The sequence below is a fragment of the Rhinatrema bivittatum genome, chromosome 2 (genome assembly GCF_901001135.1).
Source record: "Rhinatrema bivittatum chromosome 2, aRhiBiv1.1, whole genome shotgun sequence".
Lineage (NCBI taxonomy): Eukaryota > Metazoa > Chordata > Amphibia > Gymnophiona > Rhinatrematidae > Rhinatrema > Rhinatrema bivittatum.
Window position 1 is genome coordinate 451,518,832 of NC_042616.1, and position 20,712 is coordinate 451,539,543.

General features: G+C 45.1%; 1 protein-coding gene across 2 annotated transcripts in view; it reads left to right on the plus strand.

Annotated features, from left to right (window-relative positions):
- The window catches only part of TTC26 (tetratricopeptide repeat domain 26), a 258,672-nt gene that overhangs the window by 187,606 nt on the left and 50,354 nt on the right, over nt 1-20,712 (plus strand). For both annotated transcript variants that reach the window (XM_029590355.1, XM_029590356.1), the window contains 2 exons: nt 4,523-4,611; nt 17,523-17,606. In XM_029590355.1, coding sequence (XP_029446215.1) covers nt 4,523-4,611; nt 17,523-17,606 — 173 coding nt within the window. The remainder of the gene's footprint in view (nt 1-4,522; nt 4,612-17,522; nt 17,607-20,712) is intronic.

Here is a 20,712-nt window from a genome sequence, read left to right on the forward strand (position 1 = left end):
CCGCAGTACTAGGCTAGACTCTATACATGCAAACACAGAGAATTTGTATTTATTATACAGCTCAGTAAACACCGAAGAAAAGAAATCATTTAATCTTTCCGCTATGGCCTTATCTTCTCTAAGTGCACCTTTAACCCCTCGATCATCTATCGGTCCAACTGACTCCCTTACAGGCTTTCTGCTTCGGATATATTTAAAAACGTTTTTACTGTGAGTTTTTGCCTCTACGGCCAACTTCTTTTCAAATTCTATCTTAGACTTATCAATGTCTTACATTTAATTTGCCAACGTTTATGCATTATCCTATTTTCTTCTGTTGGATCCTTCTTCCAATTTTTGAATGCAGATCTTTTGGCTAAAATAGCTTCTTTCACCTCCCCTTTTAACCATGCTGGTAATCGTTTTACCTTCTTTCCACCTTTCTTAATGTGTGGAAAACATCTGGATTGTGCTTCTAGGATGGTATTTTTTAACCATGACCACGCTTCTTGCACACTTTTTACTTTTGTAGCTGCTCCTTTCAGTTTTTTTCTAACTATTTTTCTCATTTTATCAAAGTTTCTCTTTTGAAAGTTTAGCACGAGAGCCGTGGATTTGCTTACTGTCCCCCTTCCAGTCATTAAATCAAATTTGATCATATTATGATCACTATTGCCAAGCGGCCCCTCCACCATTACCTCTCACCAGTCCTGTGCTCCACTGAGAATTAGATCTAAAATTGCTCCCTCTCTCGTCTGTTCCTGAACCAATTGCTCCATAAAGCTATCATTTATTCCATCCAGGAACTTTATCTCTCTAGCGTGTCCCGATGATACATTTACCCAGTCAGTATTGGGGTAATTAATTAAAGTCTCCCATTATTACCGCGCTACCAATTTGGTTAGCTTCCCTAATTTCTCTTAGCATTTCACTGTCAGTCTCACCATCTTGACCAGGTGGATGGTAGTATACTCCTATCACTATAGTCTTCCCTGACACGCAAGGGATTTCTACCCATAAAGATTCAATTGTGCATTTAGTCTCGTGCAGGATGTTTATTCTGTTGGACTTTAAGCCATCCCAGACATAAAGCGCCACACTGCCTCCCGGGTGCTCCTCTCTGTCATTGCAATATAATTTGTACCCCGATATAGCACTGTCCCATTGGTTGTCCTCCTTCCACCATGTCTCTGAGATGCCAATTAAGTCTATGTCATCATTCACTGCTATACATTCTAATTCTCCCATCTTACTTCTTAGACTTCTGGCATTAGCATACAAACATTTCAAAGTTTGTTTTTTGTTTGTATTTTCATTCTGCTTTTTAATTGATAGGGTTAAGTTAGAATTTTTTTAGCTCAGGTGAGTTGTTAGTTACAGGCACTTGGACTACCTTTCTTATTATTGGAACCTCACTGTCGGGATGTCCTAATTCTAATGCATCATTAGTATCCTTTGACGATACCTCTCTCCGAACCATGCACTGCTGAGTGACTGTCGGCTTTCCCCTTTGTTCTAGTTTAAAAGCTGCTCTATCTCCTTTTTAAAGGTTAGCACCAGCATCTGGTTCCACCCTGGTTAAGGTGGAGTCCATCCCTTTGGAAGAGACTCCCCCTTCCCCAAAAGGTTCCCCAGTTCCTAACAAAACTGAATCCCTCTTCCTTGCACCATCGTCTCATCCACGCATTGAGACTCCGGAGCTCTGCCTGCCTCTGGTGACCTGCACGTGGAACAGGGAGCATTTCAGAGAATGCTACCCTGGAGGTTCTGGATTTAAGTTTTCTACCTAAGAGCCTAAATTTGGCTTCCAGAACCTCCCTCCCACATTTTCCTATGTCGTTGGTGCCCACATGTACCACGACAGCCGGCTCCTTCCCAGCACTGTCTAAAATCCTATCTAGGTGACGCGTGAGGTCCGCCACCTTCGCACCAGGTAGGCATGTTACCAGGTGATCCTCATGCCCACCAGCCACCCAGCTGTCTACATTTCTAATAATCGAATCACCAACTATGACAGCTGACCTAACCCTTCTCTCCTGGGCAGTAGGCCTTGGGGAGATATTCTCGGTACGAAAGGACAGTCCATCACCTGGAGAGCAGGTCCTTGCAACAGGATCCGTTCCTGCTACACCAGGTTGATGCTCTCCAATCATGAGACCGTCTTCCTCCAAGGCAGCACCAAGGCTGCCAGTCTGAAGTTGGGACTTGGCTACTATGTCCCTGAAGGTCTCATCTATATACCTCTCTGTCTGCCTCAGCTCCTCCAGGTCTGCCACTCTAGCCTCCAGAGATTGGACTCGTTCTCTGAGAGCCAGGAGCTCTTTGCATCGCATGCACATGTACAACTTTTCACCAGTGGGTAAAAAATCATACATTTATTTATTTATTTATTTATTTATTTATTTATTTAAGGGTTTTTATATACCGCAGTACGTAAAGAAATACATCACCGCGGTTTACATTTAACAATAACTTAGCAACAGGCTTTACATTGACATTATTAATAGGTATTAAATAAACTAAATTCCATATAACAGTTTTGACGGAAAACAGGCTGATCAGACTGTAGACCTCGATGCAAAAGACTCGATGCAAAAGACTCGATGCAAAAGACTGGGAAGCTCCCCTCTTGCTGCTGGACTGCTGCCTTCATCTCAATTTTGATCAGTTCCTAGTTAAGTTTTAGGTTGCTATGGGAGTAGGAATGTGTCTAATTAATGTCCTTTAAATGTATTAGTGAATTCACTATATGATTGGTAGTGGCCTATAGGGGTCTGATCAAACTCTCAATAAAGTTTTTGTTGGGTTTTTTTTTTCTGTGAAAGTGGTACCTGCCTATACATTAAAGGATAAGCTAGGGGTGGGCGGGCGAGGGTTGGGAAATACAAACAGTCTAACTTCAGTTAGTCAGCCAGAGTGTTAGTCAGTCAGCCAGAGAGACTCACTGCTCTCTTGATTAACAAATGTTGGTACCTATTCAAACCAAATCACACTACCTCAACACCTTTCCAAGGTGAGTAACTGAACTGAACGTTTCAACCTTTTTACTTAGGTATACACTGCTCCTAGCTTATGTCTAGCTTCTGGCTACATTTTGGGGGGGGGGGGGTGTTTGTGGTTTTTTTTAAAATACAAACACTCAGTTCTGCTTACTAGCTGCCTTACAGACTTTAAAAAAAAATAAACACGCTACCTACTGCTTACTAGCTGCCTTATTGACTGACTATTTAAAAATACAGTCTAACTTGTTTATTCACTGCCTTACTGACTATTAAAAGGACAAACACACTAAATAATATTCCCAAATAGTTAACTTTGCCCCAATACTTTTAAAAAGACAATGTCCCAAGCAAAAACTTACTGATTCCTTTCAGCCACCAGCAAGGTGATCCTCTCCTCTCAGTGCTCCCACTGGAATATGGGTTACTGAGCTCTTTCCTTTAGGAAATTGTCAACTATTCACTCTTATGATTTGGTTAAACGAGGATTGCCAGTGAAGAAATAAACAATTTCTATCTGGCTTTCGAACTGCATTATTTATTGCTACAATTCTTGCATTCAACTTCCAAATAAGATCAAAGCTCGTCAAATTCAAGCAACTGCAGCCTCTTTAGCTCACCTGTATTCTGCATCTGCCTGTTCAACCAGGTTGCATGTGCTTCTAAAAAAAAACAACAAAAAAACCCCACCATATTTTCATGCAACCCTCAGTTGGGGTGTTCCCATTTGTGTGGTAGAATTTATCCCTGCTTGTCCATTTAGAAAGCAAAGTTGCTTACCTGTAACGGCTTTTCTTTAGATGGTAGTACAAATCAGCTATACAATTCCTGCTGTCTGCAGAGAACATCTATTACAGATAAGCAACTTTGCTTATCACCATTGTCATAGCATTTGCATTTCAGCAGTCAACAGAATAAGGGTCAAATTTATTAACTGGGCAAAAAATTACAAAACACAGAAAACTATATTTTGCATGTGCAATAAATGTTTGCATGTGCACCAATTTTACAGTGCACACATGAAATTCTTTAAAATTACTGTGAATGAGGGAGAGTCAGTAAATAAGGTGACATAAATAAATGTTGAATTTAGGTATAGCATCAAAATAGTTTAAATTTAATTTATTTGTTGCCTCCCTCCTCATATCCAAGAATTGCACAAAGAAATCTGAAGTTATTTGGCAAATCATTTAGTCTGTGAAATTTTGAAACAGTGCATGCTTTGCCCAAGGCATAAATTTAGCACAATGCAAAAACTTGTGCACTCTATTTCTCAAATAGTTAAAAGTAGTTATTTTTCTTTTGTTGTTGAAAATAATTTTTATTCAGCAAATTGCACAATCCAGCTTTAAAACCATAATATAAACAAGTTAAAAGTAATTTCTTACTGTGTATAAAAAAGGAAATGTGCTGATCTCTACGGTATCACTGGAGTATCTGAGATCTTTTTTGCTTGGATATACTGACAGCAGGCCTATAGCTTTGGGTAGTGTATCTGCTGATGAAGAATACTGTAGTTAATGATTGTTTGTTCTCTGCTGTAGATACAATCCCCGGACGACAGTGCATGGCCTCCTGCTTCTTCCTGCTCAGGCAATTTGAAGATGTCCTGATTTACCTCAACTCAGTTAAGGTCAGTGGAGAGGTTGTATGTGCCTGTAATAGGAGAAGGTACCAGTTGCTTTGCTCATGGCCATGTAGCCCTCAGGATTAGCATGTCCAATATTTAGCCAGTAAGAGTTTTGTGTGTATTGTCAGACACACCACAGATGGGGGAAGCAGAAATAAGACTAAAAGGTGATTGCCATGAATTTATTTTGTTAAGAATAACACTAAATAAACTCTGTAATCACTTAGCATAGGAGGCTGTGAGTTTGTGAAGATTGTTTGTTTTAAAAACCAGCCCTACATTTTTATATTTTTGAATATGGTACAAATTTATTTCACTAGTGTATTATGACAGTGGGACCTAGGGCTTCAAATATCACTTCAGAAATGTCATGCCTGCACCACACTAGAAGTAAACACAGGAAGGGCAGTATTTTAAAGCAGTCACTGTTTCCAAAGGCACATCCTTTTATGATAAGTGATTACATTGTTCACTTGCAGTAATCTACAGCATGTTGTTTTCATCAGTAAGATAAGCATTGATTCATTCATTTGAATGAATCAATGCTCCAAATCCTATTACTATACACCCCTCCCAACAGCCTAAGTCAAAACCTCTCCACCCTCATTGAAACTATCTCCTCATAAATTAACATGGACCTACCAGCCATAATCTTGGGAGATTTCAACCTCTACATGGACTTATCCCCACTTCCTTCACAATGCAAACTTCTCCTCGACACCATGAACGCTATGGACTTCAAGCAAATCATTCACTCCCCAACACACAAATCTGGTCACACCCTTGATTTGATTTTCATCAACAGCAAAATCTCAACTACCAACAGCCCAACCACTACCACCAGCATTCCATGGTCCGACCATAAACTCATCCAGACCTCACTACTCATCAAGACCCACCAACCCACACCAAGCAACTCTAAAAAATACATCCACTTCCCAAAACCATGCTCCAGTGATGTAATTGCTGAATACCTCCCCAGCGCCCTAACCACTCTAGACCTCAAAGATCCTAACACCGCCATCAACTCTTGGATGGACATCAATGCAAAAATCGGCAAAACTCACTGCCCCATCATTTCCAAATTTATCCCCAACAGCAACACCCACAAAACTCCATGGTACACCCCTGAACTAAAAAATACCAAAAGACTCCTTCACCATGCTGAAAACACCTGGAGAAGACTTCCATCTCCTCATCATCTCGACAGATACAGAACACTCCTCTACATTTACAGAACCGACACTGACAAAGCCAAGCGTGAGTTCTACGGAAAAAAAATTCATCAACACAACCCCAGAGCACTATTTGATTTCGTCGCCAAACTGACACAACCCAACCAAATCACTCCATCCTCAGACGGCAACGCAAAGACCTGCGATGATCTTGCCCGTTTCTTCTCTGAGAAAATCACCAACCTCATAGCTCAAAAATCCTCTTGAAGTATACTGTGAGCTTTTGGTCCTGTAGATCTCGCAGGGCGGCACCACCCGTCACCGGAATGGTAGTCCTTTTTGTGACCACCGACACTGACACGTCCTCCTTGGGTACCTTAAGGAGATCTAGGTACTCTTCCGGGAGAGGGTAGAGCTTGTCCATAGCCCTGTCTACCCTCAGACTAGCCTCTGGAGAATCCCATTCTCTGGACAATTGTAGAAGACTAGGATGAAAAGGAAGTGCCTTTGCTGGTGGGTGCAGGCCGGCAAGGACGGGGTCCCCCTTCTTAGTCCCTGCACTGGTGCCTGGTAGATCCTGTGGAGCATCAATATCCAACTCCGCTAGGACATGGGGGATGAGGGGGTCTAACTCATCCCTCTGAAATAGGTGTAAGACCCTAGGGTCATCTCCTTCCATTTGAATCTAAGATGCAGGATTATCTTGGTCCAGATCAGGCAATGTAGGTAAAAGAGGAGCTTGAGGGGAAGGATCAGGGAGAACAGGATGGGGGACCACCCGAACACGGGAGGACCCCTGAGGGCCCCCTGTAATATCCAGAGGATCTTGCAATGTGATAACTTTGGGAGGAGGAGGATCCGGAGCTGGATCCTGCTGCTGGCTTAAACTGGCCAAATAAGCATTGTGCAGCAAAAGCACAAAATCAGCTGAAAAAAGTTGGAGGGAGTAGGTCCCAAGGGAGGAATGTCAGGCAGGCTTCCCGAAGTTGCCCCCTGATCCGGGGGGTTAATTGGAGTTAGAATCGGTGTGGAGGGAGAAAATCCGGGGTCTGAATCATCATTTGGCTGCATTGGAGCAGCTGGCTCTGAAAGCAAAATGGCCGCTGTTCCAGCGCTAGATGGAAGTGGGGCCGAACCCCCAGCGAGCATTCGCGCTTGCGAGGCGATGTGGAACGTCCGGCTAGCCTCGAGGGACCCTCTCCGCCTGGGAGGCATCTCGAACATATTCCTTCGCAGGAGAGCCGTGTCCCGGGCTCTCCACAGGCACTGCACTGCATCGCGAGGATCGCAGCATGGGGAAAAAGCAATAAAATCCCCGATCTGCAAGCCCTAATGGTGGAGGCGGACTTGGACGTTGTTGCTGTCATGGAAACGTGGTTTACAGAATCTCATGACAGGGATACGGCAATACCAGGCTATAACTTGTTAAGGAAGGACAGAGAGGATAGGAAAGGGGGAGGAGTGGCTCTTTATGTCAGAAACAATATCCAAGCATGTGAGCTGCAAGGAAGATGGGGCAATGAAGAAGCACTATGGGCCGACCTAAAAAAGATGGGACATCCATTTCTATTGGAGTGGTTTACAGGCCTCCAAAACAAAAGGAAGAGCTGGACAGAGATCTGGTTGAAGACATCCAAAAGATAGGAAAGAAGGGGGAAGTGGTGATCGTTGGAGACTTGAATATGCCAGATGTAGACTGGAGAATCTCATCTGCAGAATCTAATAATAGTAGAGAAATAGTGGATGCCCTGCAAGTAGCTTTGTTCAAACAAATGGTTTTGGAACCCACGAGAGAAGGAGCTGTACTCGACTTAGTGCTCACTAATGGAGATAATGTCTCTGATGTCCAGGTGGGCGCCCACCTCAGCACCAGCGATCATCAAACGGTATGGTTTAATATCACAAAAAGGATATGGAAAAGAAGCAGAAAGACCCAAGTTTTGCAGTTCAAAAACACGGACTTTGATGAAATGGGGAAGTATCTGGAGGAAGAACTAAAAGGCTGGGAGAACAAGAGAGATGTGGATCAACAGTGGACCAATCTAAAAGGAGCAATTACCAAGGCAACTAATCTATATGTTAGAAAAGTAAAGAAAAGCAAAAGAAAAATGAAGCCTATCTGGTTCTCAAGGAGGTGGCTGACAAAATAAAGGCTAAAAGAACAGCGTTCAAGAAATATAATAGATCCCAAAGGGAGGAGCATAAAAAAGAATATCTGGTAGAACTGAGGGAGACGAAGAAATTAATCAAGATGGCAAAAGGTCAAGCGGAAGAGAGGATTGCCAAGGAGGTAAAGAGAGGTGACAAAACATTTTTCAGATACATCAGTGAAAAGAGAAAAGTTCAAAGTGGTATAGTGAAATTGAAAGGTGGAAAGGATCAATGTGTAGAGAGAGATGAAGAAATGGCAGAAATATTAAACAAATACTTCAGTTCTGTGTTCACTAAAGAGGACCCTGGAGAAGGACCGTCAATAGTTAACAAGAAACTGGAGGGGAGTGGAGTAGATGTAACTCCATTTACAGTACAAAATGTATGGGAAGAGCTGGAGAAACTGAAAGCGGACAAAGCCATGGGGCCTGATGAAGTTCATCCCAGGATACTGAGAGAGCTCAGAGATGTGCTGGCGGGTTCGCTGTGTGACCTGTTCAATAGATCCCTAGAAATGGGAGTGGTGCCGAGGATTGGAGAAGAGCGGTGGTGGTCCCGCTTCACAAGAGTGGGAACAGAGAAGAGGCTGGTAACCTCAGACAAGTTAGCCTCACTTCAGTGGTGGGAAAAGTAATGGAGTCACTGTTGAAAGAGAGAATAGTGAACTATCTACAGTCTGGAGAATTGCTGGACCAGAGGCAGCATGGATTCACCAGGGGAAGATCCTGTCAGACAACTCTGACTTTTTTGACTGGGTAACCAATGAATTGGATCAAGGAAGAGCACTCAATGTCATTTTCTTGGATTTCAGCAAAGCTTTTGATACGGTCCCGCACAGGAGACTGGTGAATAAAATGAGAAGCTTAGGAGTGAGTGCCGAGGTGGTGGCCTGGATTGCAAACTAGTTGACGGACAGAAGACAATGTGTGATGGTAAATGGAACTCTCTCTCTGAAGAGAGAGCGGTGTTAAGCGGTGTACCGCAAGGATCGGTATTGGAACCGGTCCTGTTCAATATCTCTGTGAGCGACATTGCAGACGTGATAGAAGGTAAGGTTTGTCTTTTTGCAGACGACACTAAGATCTGCAACAGAGTGGACACGCCGTAAGGAGTGGAGAGAATGAGACGGGATTTAAGGAAGCTGGAAGAGTGGTCGAAGATATGGCAGCTGAGATTCAATGCCAAGAAGTGCAGAGTCATGCATATGGGGAGTGGAAATCCGAATGAACTGTATTCAATGGGGGGAGAAAGGCTGATGTGCACGGAGCTGGAGAGAGACCTTGGGGTGATAGTGTCTAATGATCTGGTCGGCGAAACAATGTGTCAAGGCAATAGCTAAAGCCAGAAGAATGCTGGGCTGCATAGAGAGAGGAATATCGAGTAAGAAAAGGGAAATGATTATCCCCTTGTACAGGTCCTTGGTGAGGCCTCACCTGGAATACTGTGTTCAGTTCTGGAGACCATATCTCCAAAGAGACAGAGACAAGATGGAGGCGGTCCAGAGAAGGCAACCAAAAAGGTGGAAGGTCTTCATCGAATGACTTATGAGGAGAGATTCTTCAATCTAAATATGTACACCCTGGAGGAAAGGAGGAGCAGATGTGATATGATACAGACTTTCAGATACTTGAAAGGTTTTAACGATCCAAAGACAACAAACCTTTTCCGTCGGGAAAAAATCAGCAGAACCAGGGGTCACGAGTTGAAGCTCCAGGGAGGAAGACTCAGAACCAATGTCAGGAAGTATTTCTTCACGGAGAGGGTGGTGGATGCCTGGAATGCCCTTCCGGAGGAAGTGGTGAAGACTAAAACTGTGAAGGACTTCAAAGGGGCGTGGGATAAACACTGTGGATCCATAAAGTCTAGAGGACGTGAATGAATGTGGAAAAAAGGATTTGCATTCACAAAAAAGCGGGGAGTAGCTTGCTTCTTACGGCGGTTGCTACCCCAAACCAAATAAGCCTGATACTTCACTTTCAATGCATATGCAGCATAGCTCTCTGCTTCTACGGCAGGGGAGAAAGTCTGATATTTCACTTTCAATGCATATCCAGCATAACTCTCTGCTTCAACGGCAGGGGAGAAAGTCTGATACTTCACTTTCAGTGCATATTCAGCATAGCTCTCTGCTTCAACAGCAGGGGAGAAAGTCTGATACTTCACTTTCAATGCATATCCAGCATAACTCTCTGCTTCAGCGGCAGGGGAGAAAGTCTGATACTTCACTTTCAGTGCATATTCAGCATAGCTCTCTGCTTCAACAGCAGGGGAGAAAGTCTGATATTTCACTTTCAATGCATATCCAGCATAACTCTCTGCTTCAACGGCAGGGGGAATGAAGAAAAGTAGATCTATATACAGACAACAACCAACAAGGACTGAATTACGTAGTCTGGGTAAACAAATAAGCATGGGTGTAGCTTGCTTATTGCGGCGGTTACTGCCCCTAACTAATTAAGCTAGATATTTCACTTAGATGCAGCTCCAACACTGCTCTCTGCATTAATGGTGGGGATGGAAGAGAAATAGAACCAAAAGGTTACTAAGAGCCAAGAGTAACAGATAAATATGAGAAAAAAAAACAGTGCGAAGCTTGCTGGGCAGACTGGAGGGGCCATTTGGTCTTCTTCTGCCATCATTTCTATGTTTCTATGTTAAGCCGAGCAGGTAAGCCAAAAACCACCCCCGAAGGCTGTGAGAGTGGGTAATAGGAAATAGAAACCTACGCTCAGAAAATACAACAACCTGAAAATTTTTTTTTTATATATAAGCAGAGGAATGTCGCCTCTCTACTAGTGCTGCCCCGAGGAACACGGCATCTCAGGGCAGCGTGTCGTTGTGAAGGGGGGGGGGAGAGGTTGGACCACCAACTTTTACCCCTGCAAAACAGCCAGACCTGTGAAAGAAAAGGCACAGAACTTACCACAAAAACCTAAAAATACTAAGTCACACTGCTGCCAGTTCTGCCTGCAAGTTTCAGAGTAACTGAGCACTAAGAAATCATTAACACTCTATTTTATTTTTTTTTAAACTTGATCCATCCAAATTAGAGAAACAAAAGTAGCAAGAAAGGAAAGAGAGGAGAAAACCTAATATTCTATCCTCTTAAAAACTTTTCTGGGGAACCGCAGGTTCTGCCACCTTCATCTGCTGGAGACAGAGAAATACTGACGGGACGCAGAGGGCGCTCCAGGTTATTAGTGAACACCCTTCGAGTTTTTCTCTGTCTCCATCTGCTGGAAGGGAGACACAACTCACTGTCTGGATTGATCCGGGTACGTACAGGGAATTGTATTTTTCGCTCTGGACTGTTTTTAAAAATGTTCTGTTCTAAGGAACATCTAGCATTTTCATTATTTTTTTAAATTTCTGTCACCTGCTATCAGGGCAACTGATTGTGCAAACAATGAGGAGGTTCTATGAGATCACAGTTTAAGCTTTATTTTCTGCAAACATAGCTGCATTTCTCACAGGACAAGCAGGATGGTAGTCCTCAAATATGGGTGACATCACAGGATGGAGCCCAATCACAGAACATTTTTGTCAAAGTTTCTAGAACTTTGACTGGCCCCTACTGGGCATGCCCAGCATGGCACCAACCCTGCAGCCAGCAGGGGTCCCCCTTCAGTCTTCTTTTTTCCGCACAGCAGTAGCCACGCGGCTAAGGAGCTCTGCAGAGATTCCTGACAAGAATTTTCCTCACGGAATTACTAAAATTGAATTTACCCCACGGGGGTCCCTCCTTCAATTTTTTCAAGCCACGGTACTCCAGTAAGTTTTTTACCCGTTTTCCGTCGATTACCGTCAAATTTGGCCCTCGCGGCCTACTGGCCATCGACCGTACCACGGCTCAATTTTTTCATGGCCATGGCATCGGGGTTACGCTGGTTCCCGGACTGTAATCGCACCATGTCCATCACAGACCCTCACAAAATCTGTGTAATGTGTCTCGGATGTGAGCACAATGTCCTAAGCTGTACCAAATGTGCCCTCATGACACTAAAAGGTCGCAAGGCTAGAATGGAGAAGATGGAACTTCTCTTCCTTGCTCAAACCTCGATGCCGTCTATTGCATCGACGTCGTCAGAACCGGCACTGTCAACTTTGCGCCAGCATCGACCTCCGGCCAGTGACCGTCCCGCATGGACGACTTCTTGGCCTTTGACACCCTCTACTTCCCCTCAGGATCGAGGGGATCGTAGAGATAAACATCACCACCGGCATCGAAAGTCTCGGACCATCGAGGGAGCAAAATCATCAACCTCGCCATTGTCCGAGCTGCCGTCGAAGAAACCCCGTCCAGAAAAGGCACCGACCTTTTCAGTGACCGAGTCACCGAGGCAACCCTCACCCGACAAGGTATCGGGAGCCGCGATTCCACGTTTAACGGTGGTCCCTCTGGCTATGCCTCTGCCTCCTTCTTCTGTTCCGGAGTCGGGGCTGCTTGCTCCAGGTCTCCGAGAAGAACTGGACCGGATGGTTCAGGAGGCCATCAACAAGGCGATGCATCGACTCCAGGTTCCTCCAGCGCCGACACCGGTACCGATTGCGGAACCGACCACCTACCCGATTCCAGCAGCGTTGGCACCGCTGCTCTCGAGGATGGAAGCGCTCATGGCCGCTTTTCCACCGATGGACCCTGGGTCACCGATGGCTCCAGTGCCCTCCCCGCTTGCTTTGTCATCGGGAGGCGCAACACCGTTCCACATCCCTCCATCGGGAGTTCTGCCGATGCCTCAGCCATCGATGCCGATACGTCCATCGGTGCCACCGATCCACCCATCGGTGCCGACACGTCCACCCATCGGCACTACCGAGCCATCCATCGATGCTCTTTATGCCTGCGCCGGTGCCTTCGATGCCTTCATCGGTGCCTCCAGTTATTCCTTCGAAGCCTCGACCAGGACCTTCAGGGATCCCACCGCCCCGTCCTCCTCTAGTCCCTAGAGGAGCAGGTGCTGATCCCTATGACACCTGGACTGATGATTCTTCACCAGACACGATGATTTGCCTTCACCACCTTCACCTACTGAAAGCAGAAAGCGTACTTCTCCAGAGGACCTTTCCTTTATAAATTTTGTGAAGGAGATGTCTGAATTGGTTCCCTTCCAATTGCAGACTGAACAAGGTGATAGGCATCAAATGATGGAGCTGTTACAATTCCTGGATGCTCCCAAGGAAATAACCTCCATCCCTATCCACCAGGTTCTTCTGGATCTCCTCAAAAAGAACTGGGAACATCCTGGCTCTGTTGCTCCAGTCCACAGGAAAGCTGACACCACCTATCTCGTTCAGTCAGCTCCAGGCTTTCGCAAACCTCAGTTGGATCACCAATCTGTGGTTGTCAAATCTGCCCAGAAAAGAGCAAGGAGATCAAAACCTCACACTTCCTTTCCCCCAGACAAGGAACAGAAATTTCTAGATGCCATTGGTCGCTGTGTCTTCCAGGGATCAATGCTCATCTCCAAAATTGCCTCTTATCAGCTTTTTATGACCCAATATAATAGGGTCTTATTTAAACAGATACAAGACTTAACAGACTCCCTGCCTCAGCAATTTCAAGAGCAACTCCAAACCCTAGTAAACAAGGGTTTTGAGGCAGGGAAGCATGAGATCAGATCATCTTACGATATCTTTGACTCTGCTACCAGGGTATCTGCAGCTGCTATCTCGGCAAGACGATGGGCCTGGCTCAAGTCTTCCGACCTTCGCCCTGAAGTACAAGACAGATTATCCGACCTGCCTTGTGTAGGAGATAATCTGTTTGGCGAGCAGATTCAATGAACAGTGGCGGAACTCAAGGACCATCATGAGACCCTAAGACAGCTCTCTTTGATGCCTTCTGAGTACTCTTCAAAATAGCCCTTGTGGAAGGTCTCTAAGAAGTCATTCTTTCACCCGAAGAAGTCCTACCTGCTACCAACTAGAACCCGTTCTACGAGACCGTTTCAAAAAGCTCAGTCTCATCAGACACGAAAACAAAAACCATAAGCAGCTCCTCAGCCGGGCCCTGCTTCCGGTTTTTGACTTCTGAATAGAGAGCAGCAGCCAGCTTCCATTGCCCCACATAGCAGTGGGAGGTCGATTGTGCCATTTCAACAACAGGTGGCACTCAATCACCTCAGACCAGTGGGTCCTAGCGATAATTGCTCAAGGTTATCATCTGAACTTTCTCTCCATTACACCAGACTCCCCACCTCTACCTCTACCTCTACGTGGATGTTCTCCACATCGGTACGTGGAGAACATCCGATCACTCCATCCTTCTGGAACAGGAGGTCTCCCTCCTCCTCCAGTCCAAGGCAATAGAACCAGTGCCCTACTCTCAGCATGGCCTAGGGTTCTATTCCCAGTATTTTCTAATCCCCAAAAAATCGGGAGGCGTTCGTCCAATTCTGGATCTACGTGCCCTCAACAAGTACCTCCAGCGAGAGAAGTTCAACATGGTAACCTTGGGCTCTCTTCTTCCTTTTCTACAAAGAGGAGACTGGCTCTGCTCTCTAGACCTCCAGGACGCATACACTCATGTCACGATAATTCCATCTCATCGCAAATACCTGAGGTTTCTAGAAGGCCCCAAGCACTATCAGTACCGAGTGCTTCCATTCGGCCTCGCGTCTGCACCATGAGTCTTCACAAAATTCGTAGTTGCAGCCTTCCTCAGGACTCAAGGTGTTCACGTCTACCCCTATCTAGATGATTGGTTAATCAGGGCTCCCACTCAGCAAGCTGCTCTGTCGTCCCTGCATCTTACTTTACACACTCTAATTTCACTCTGATTTCTCGTCAACTACGACAAATCCTACTTAGTCCCATCTCAAACCTTATCGTTCATTGGGGCAGACTTGGGCACCTTGCAGGCAAAGGCTTTTCTGCCTCGACAGCGAACTCTCACTCTCGTGTCTCTTGCACACCAGCTGCAGTCTCAGCACTCCACGACTGCACACCACTTTCTCATCCTCCTGGGACACATGTTGTCCTCAGTTCAGGTCACCCCAATGGTCCACTTGGCCATGAGAGTCATGCAGTGGATTCTAAGGTCACAATGGACTCAATCATTCAGCCCCTGTCGACCATTGTCCACGTAACCGAATCACTCTGTCAGTCTCTTGCCTGGTGGAGAAATCAGGTCAATCTCCTCCAAGGTTTGCCCTTCCAGGCTCCAGACCCTCAAATAACTCTTACCACCGATGCTTCCAACCTTGGTTGGGGAGCCCACGTGGCCGAACTGCAGACACAAGGATCTTGGTCTCCAGAGGAAGCCAAACACCAGATAAATTTCCTGGAGCTGCGAGCAATCATATATGCTCTCAGGGTATTTCAGGATCGCCTCTCCAACCAAGTCATCCTGATCCAGACGGACAACCAGGTGGCCATTTGGTATATCAACAAACAGGGAGGGATGGGCTCCTACCTTCTGTGTCAGGAAGCTGCGCAGATATGGGCAGAGGCCCTCTCCCACTCGATGTACCTCAGGGCCATCTACTTGCTGGGAGTGGACAATGTGTTGGCAGACAAGCTGAGTCACACCTTTCAACTGCACGAGTGGTCTCTCAACCCTCAGTAGCGAACTCGATTTTCCAACAATGGGGTTACCTCAAATAGACCTCTTTGCATCACCTCAAAATCGCAAAGTAGACAACTTCTGCTCTCTCACTCGCAGCCAACACTATCAGCCAAGAGACGCGTTCTCCCTATCATGGGCAACTGGTCTCCTATATGCATTCCCTCCACTTCCACTTCTCTCGAAGACTCTCGTGAAGTTACATCAGGACAAGGGAACCATGATCCTGATAGCACCCACTTGCCGGCCAAGTGTGGTTTCCAATACTTCAGGATCTCTCCATTCGCAGACACATTCCCTTGGGAAAGGACCCGCTTCTAATCACTCAAAACGACGGGTGCCTACGCCACCCTAATCTTCAAGCCTTGTCCCTGACGGCATGGATGTTGAAAGGTTAATCCTTCAGCCACTTAACCTTTCTGAACCAGTTTCCTGTGTCCTGATTGCTTCATGGAAGCCTTCCACGAGGAAATCGTATTCTTACAAATGGACCAGGTTCACGTCATGGTGCTCTTTTCAATCCCTTGACCCCTTTACCTGTCCAATCATGAAGTTTCTGGATTATCTCTGGCACTTGTCAGAGGCAGGTCTAAAAACTTCCTCCATCAGGATGGATGTCAGTGCGGTAGCCACTTTCCATAAAGGTGTCGGGGATGTTCCCATATCAGTACAACCCCTTGTAACATTTTTTGAAGGGCTTGCGTCACCTCAAGCCTCCTCTGCATCCTCTGGCCCCTTCTTTGGACCTCAGTCTAGTTTTGGGTCGGCTCATGAAACCACCATTCGAGCCTCTTCAATCCTGTGACCTTCGATATCTCACATGGAAAGTGATTTTCCTTTTGGCAATCACTTCCGCTCGCAGAGTTAGTGAATTACAGGCTCTAGTTACCTATCCGCCTTACACTAAACTTCTGCAGGACCGGGCAGTACTCCGCACTCACCCTACATTCTTACCTAAGGTAGTTTCGGAGTTTCATCTCAATCAGTCCATTATACTACCTACCTTTTTTCCCAGGCCCCATTCCAATCCAGGAGAGCAGGCTCTGCATACCCTTGACTGCAAACAGGCTCTAGCGTTCTACCTAGACCGTACAGCTGCCCACAGGAAAAGCACTCAACTGTTTGTCTCTTTCCATCCTCTCAAATTGGGGCAGCCTGTGGGTAAACAGACTCTCTCCTCCTGGTTGGCGGACTTCATATCCTTTTACTATCAGCAAGCAGGCATTCCACTTCAAGATGGGGTTAAAGCACACTCTGTGAGGGCCATGGTGACTTCAGTAGCACACCTATGCTCAGTGCCGCTTCCTGACATTTGCAGGGCTGCCACCTAGAGTTCTCTCCATACCTTTACAGCTCATTATTGCTTAGACAAAGCCGGAAGACAAGATTCTATCTTCGGCCACTCTGTCTTGCGCAACCTATTTACAACGTGATGTACCAACACCCTTCTGCCTGCCCACTGGGGTTCAGGATGCCCTCGCCCAAATTTCATCCCAGCCTAATGCCTTGCATGCCTGGGTACATTTGGTGCATACTCGGACATCGTCAGCTTGGTACTCACCCATATGTGAGGACTACCATCCTGCGTGTCCTCTGAGAAAGCAAATGTTGCTTACGTGTAACAGGTGTTCTCACAGGACAGCAGGATGTTAGTCCTCACGAAACCCGCCCGCCGCTCCGTGGTGTTGGGTTCGTAACATTTTCTTATTTTATTTTCGGCACTACTTGTAGCTTTTTAACAAGACTGAAGGGGGATCCCTGCTGGCTGCAGGGTTGGTGCCCTGCTGGGCATGCCCAGTAGGGGCCAGTCAAAGTTCTAGAAACTTTGACAAAAGTGTTCCATGACTGGGCTCCATCCTGTGATGTCACCCATATGTGAGGACTAGCATCCTGCTGTCCAGTGAGAACACCTGTTACAGGTAAGCAACATTTGCTTTCCTTATTCTGAAACTTCCCAGTCCTGAAGAGTCTATTGTTTTTGTTTGTTTTAGCTTGTTACAGAGTTGTGTGCTTTATTCATACAGAGCTATTTCTATAATGACGATACCTTTAACTTTAACTACGCCCAAGCCAAAGCTGCTGCTGGCAATTACAAAGAGGCAGAAGAGGTACGTGGCTGGTTCATCAAAACAGGTTTTTATTATTAGTTGTTATGTATACGGAGCAACTTTTACTTAGAGAAAAAAAAACCAAAATAAGGGGGTAAAATATCTTTCAGCTGTTTGGGGTCCCAGTAAGTCCAATAGCCTTCCAGTGGAGGTGGTAGAGACAAAAACAGTAACAAAATTCAAGAGAGCTTGGCATTGTACCAAGAAATAAATTGGACAGACTAAATGGACCTTATGAGCCTTTTCTGTCATCATGTTGCATATTTCTATGTCTGTTTCAGTACTAGAATATCATAAGTATTATAAAGTAAGGATAAGGAATACAAAAGTAGAAATTCAAGATACAGCTGCATGGCTTATCTTTAATATTTTTATTTTTCCTTTTAAGGGTGGTCAGCTGCTTCACAGCAGATTTCAGTGTGGTAGGTTAGGTCAGTTAGGAAGGGTTACATTACTGCGGGGTAGATTATACACACATACAGACCACAAAAATTCTGGTAATATGTGAGACATGCAAAATGCTCAACAAACAGGCAAAAAACTATTCTGGAGGAACAGGGGAAAAGAGCACTAGTATGAATGGTAAGGTATTAATTAAAAAATAAATGTGTATTAACTAATATATTACAGCAATTAAATAAAATGATCATCTTTAGATAACTAAATGTGACACAAAATTCACCTAACATATATCCATCTGTTCATGTATCCATATATTAATCACAAATAAACTTGTCCCTGCCTATTCACATCTTGTTTGATACAGACCAGCTCAGTATTGTAAAGTGGAATGGATGTTTACATGCTGAGAGAACAACAATTTTCCGAATGATATAATTTAACATTACCCACCTACACAGGAAAATTATTGTACTCTTAGCATGTAAACAGCATGTAAAATAGTTTTTTTGCCTATATATATATATATATACACACACACACACAATAGCTATATATATATATTTAACAGTACAGTCTATAACAGGGGTGGGCAATTAATTTTCCCATGGGGCCGCATGAGAAATTGGGATGGTTTTAGAGGGCCGGACTAATATAATTAACTCAGTTCTCAATAGCCCTACTTATGAAAAGACAGCAGTTTACCACCAATGTATGTCCTCTGAGAAAACACAACAAATAAGACCGATACAAACGCTTACATGCTAGCAAAATATCTCATCTCGGTAACAGACACAGAACCGACCTAACATACTCCCAGGATCTGTAGTAATGCACATAAACTAATCCGCACACAGTTACACCTGTATTATGGAATACACTCAAACAGGAGCAACCCTATCTATGAAAAGGCAACACTACAAATATTACATCAGACCCTAAACACCAATACACCTCTTATTAGGAAAACAGAACTAACAAGCAGCTATAGATCCCCAAACAGAAATAATTGTAAAACTATACTAATAAGCAGAATAAATGTTTCTAAACAGCTATGAACAGAATAACATCCAACAATTAAAAACTCATAAAAACTATTAAACATTCTCCAAACACCAATAAAATATTTCAAAAAAGCAGACATCACACAATTAAAATGGCAGTCAAGAAAAATAAACTTAAAGCCACCTTTACTTACCCCCTCCAGCAGCTCTCCTACTCCCCTTCCCTGCAGGCCATGGCACACACCAGAAGCAGCAGTAGAAGCTAAGCTCTATACTTATGGTCCTCTTCCTTAGTGCCCATGTCTCTCACACACACACCATACCAGTCATGCCCCCATGACCAGTTTCTGTCTCTCACACACCAATCATCTCCCAAACAGTCTTTGGCACACACACACCAGTCACCTTCCTGAACAGTTTCTCTCATGCCATACACACACACACACACACACACACACACACACAGGCTTCCCACTCCCGTGTTCTACTTGCATATATGGTCTTCTCACTCTCATAATCACTTTCTCTGTCTCTCACACACACACACACTCACTCACCAGTCTCTCACTCCCATGCTTGTTCTCTCCACATGCACAGGCTTCTCATTCCCAAAATCACTTTCTTTCTTTCTCTCTCTCACACACACACACACCAGTCTCTCACTCCCATGTTCTCTTTCAGATATACCGGCTTCTCCCTCCCATGATGTGTCTCACACATTCCCGGGTTTCTCACTCCCATGCTCACTCTTCACATGCACAGGCTTCTCATTCCCATAATAACTTTTTCTCTCTCTCTCTCACACACACACCAGTCACCTGATCTCACTCATGCATACACACACACACAGGCTTCCCACTCCCAAGTTCTCTTTCAGATATACAGGCTTCTTCCTCCCATGCTGTGTCTCACACACACCCAGGTTTCTCACTCTCATGCTCACTCTCTTCACATGCACAGGCTTCTCATTCCCATAATCACTTTCTCTCTGTTACACACACATACATACACACACACACACCAGTCTCTCACTCCCATGCTTGTTCTCTCCACACGCACAGGCTTCTCATTCCCATAATCACTTTCTTTCTCTCTCTCTCTCTCACACACACACACACACACACACACACACACACACACACACACACACACACACTCACCAGTCTCTCACTCCCATGTTCTCTTTCAGATATACAGGCTTCTCCCTCCCATGATGTGTCTCACACACCCAGGTTTCTCACTCCCATGCTCACTCTTCACATGCACAGGCTTCTCATTCCCATAATCACTTTATTTCTCTCTCTCTCTCACACACACACACACACCAGTCACCTGATCTCACTCATGCATACACACACACACAGGCTTCCCACTCCCAAGTTCTCTTTCAGATATACAGGCTTCTCCCTCCCATGCTGTCTCACACACACCCAGGTTTCTCACTCTCATGCTCACTCTCTTCACATGCACAGGCTTCTCATTCCCATAATCACTTTCTCTCTGTTACACACACACCAGTCTCTCTCATTTCCATGCTCACTCTCCACGTGCACAGGCTTCTCATTCCCTGAATCACATTCTCTCACATTCACACACACCAGTCTTTTTCTCTCACACACACAGTCACCTTACCAAGCAGTCTCTCTCTCTCTCATGCATGCACACTCACCCAGGTTTCTCACTCCCACAACTCCAGGCTTCTT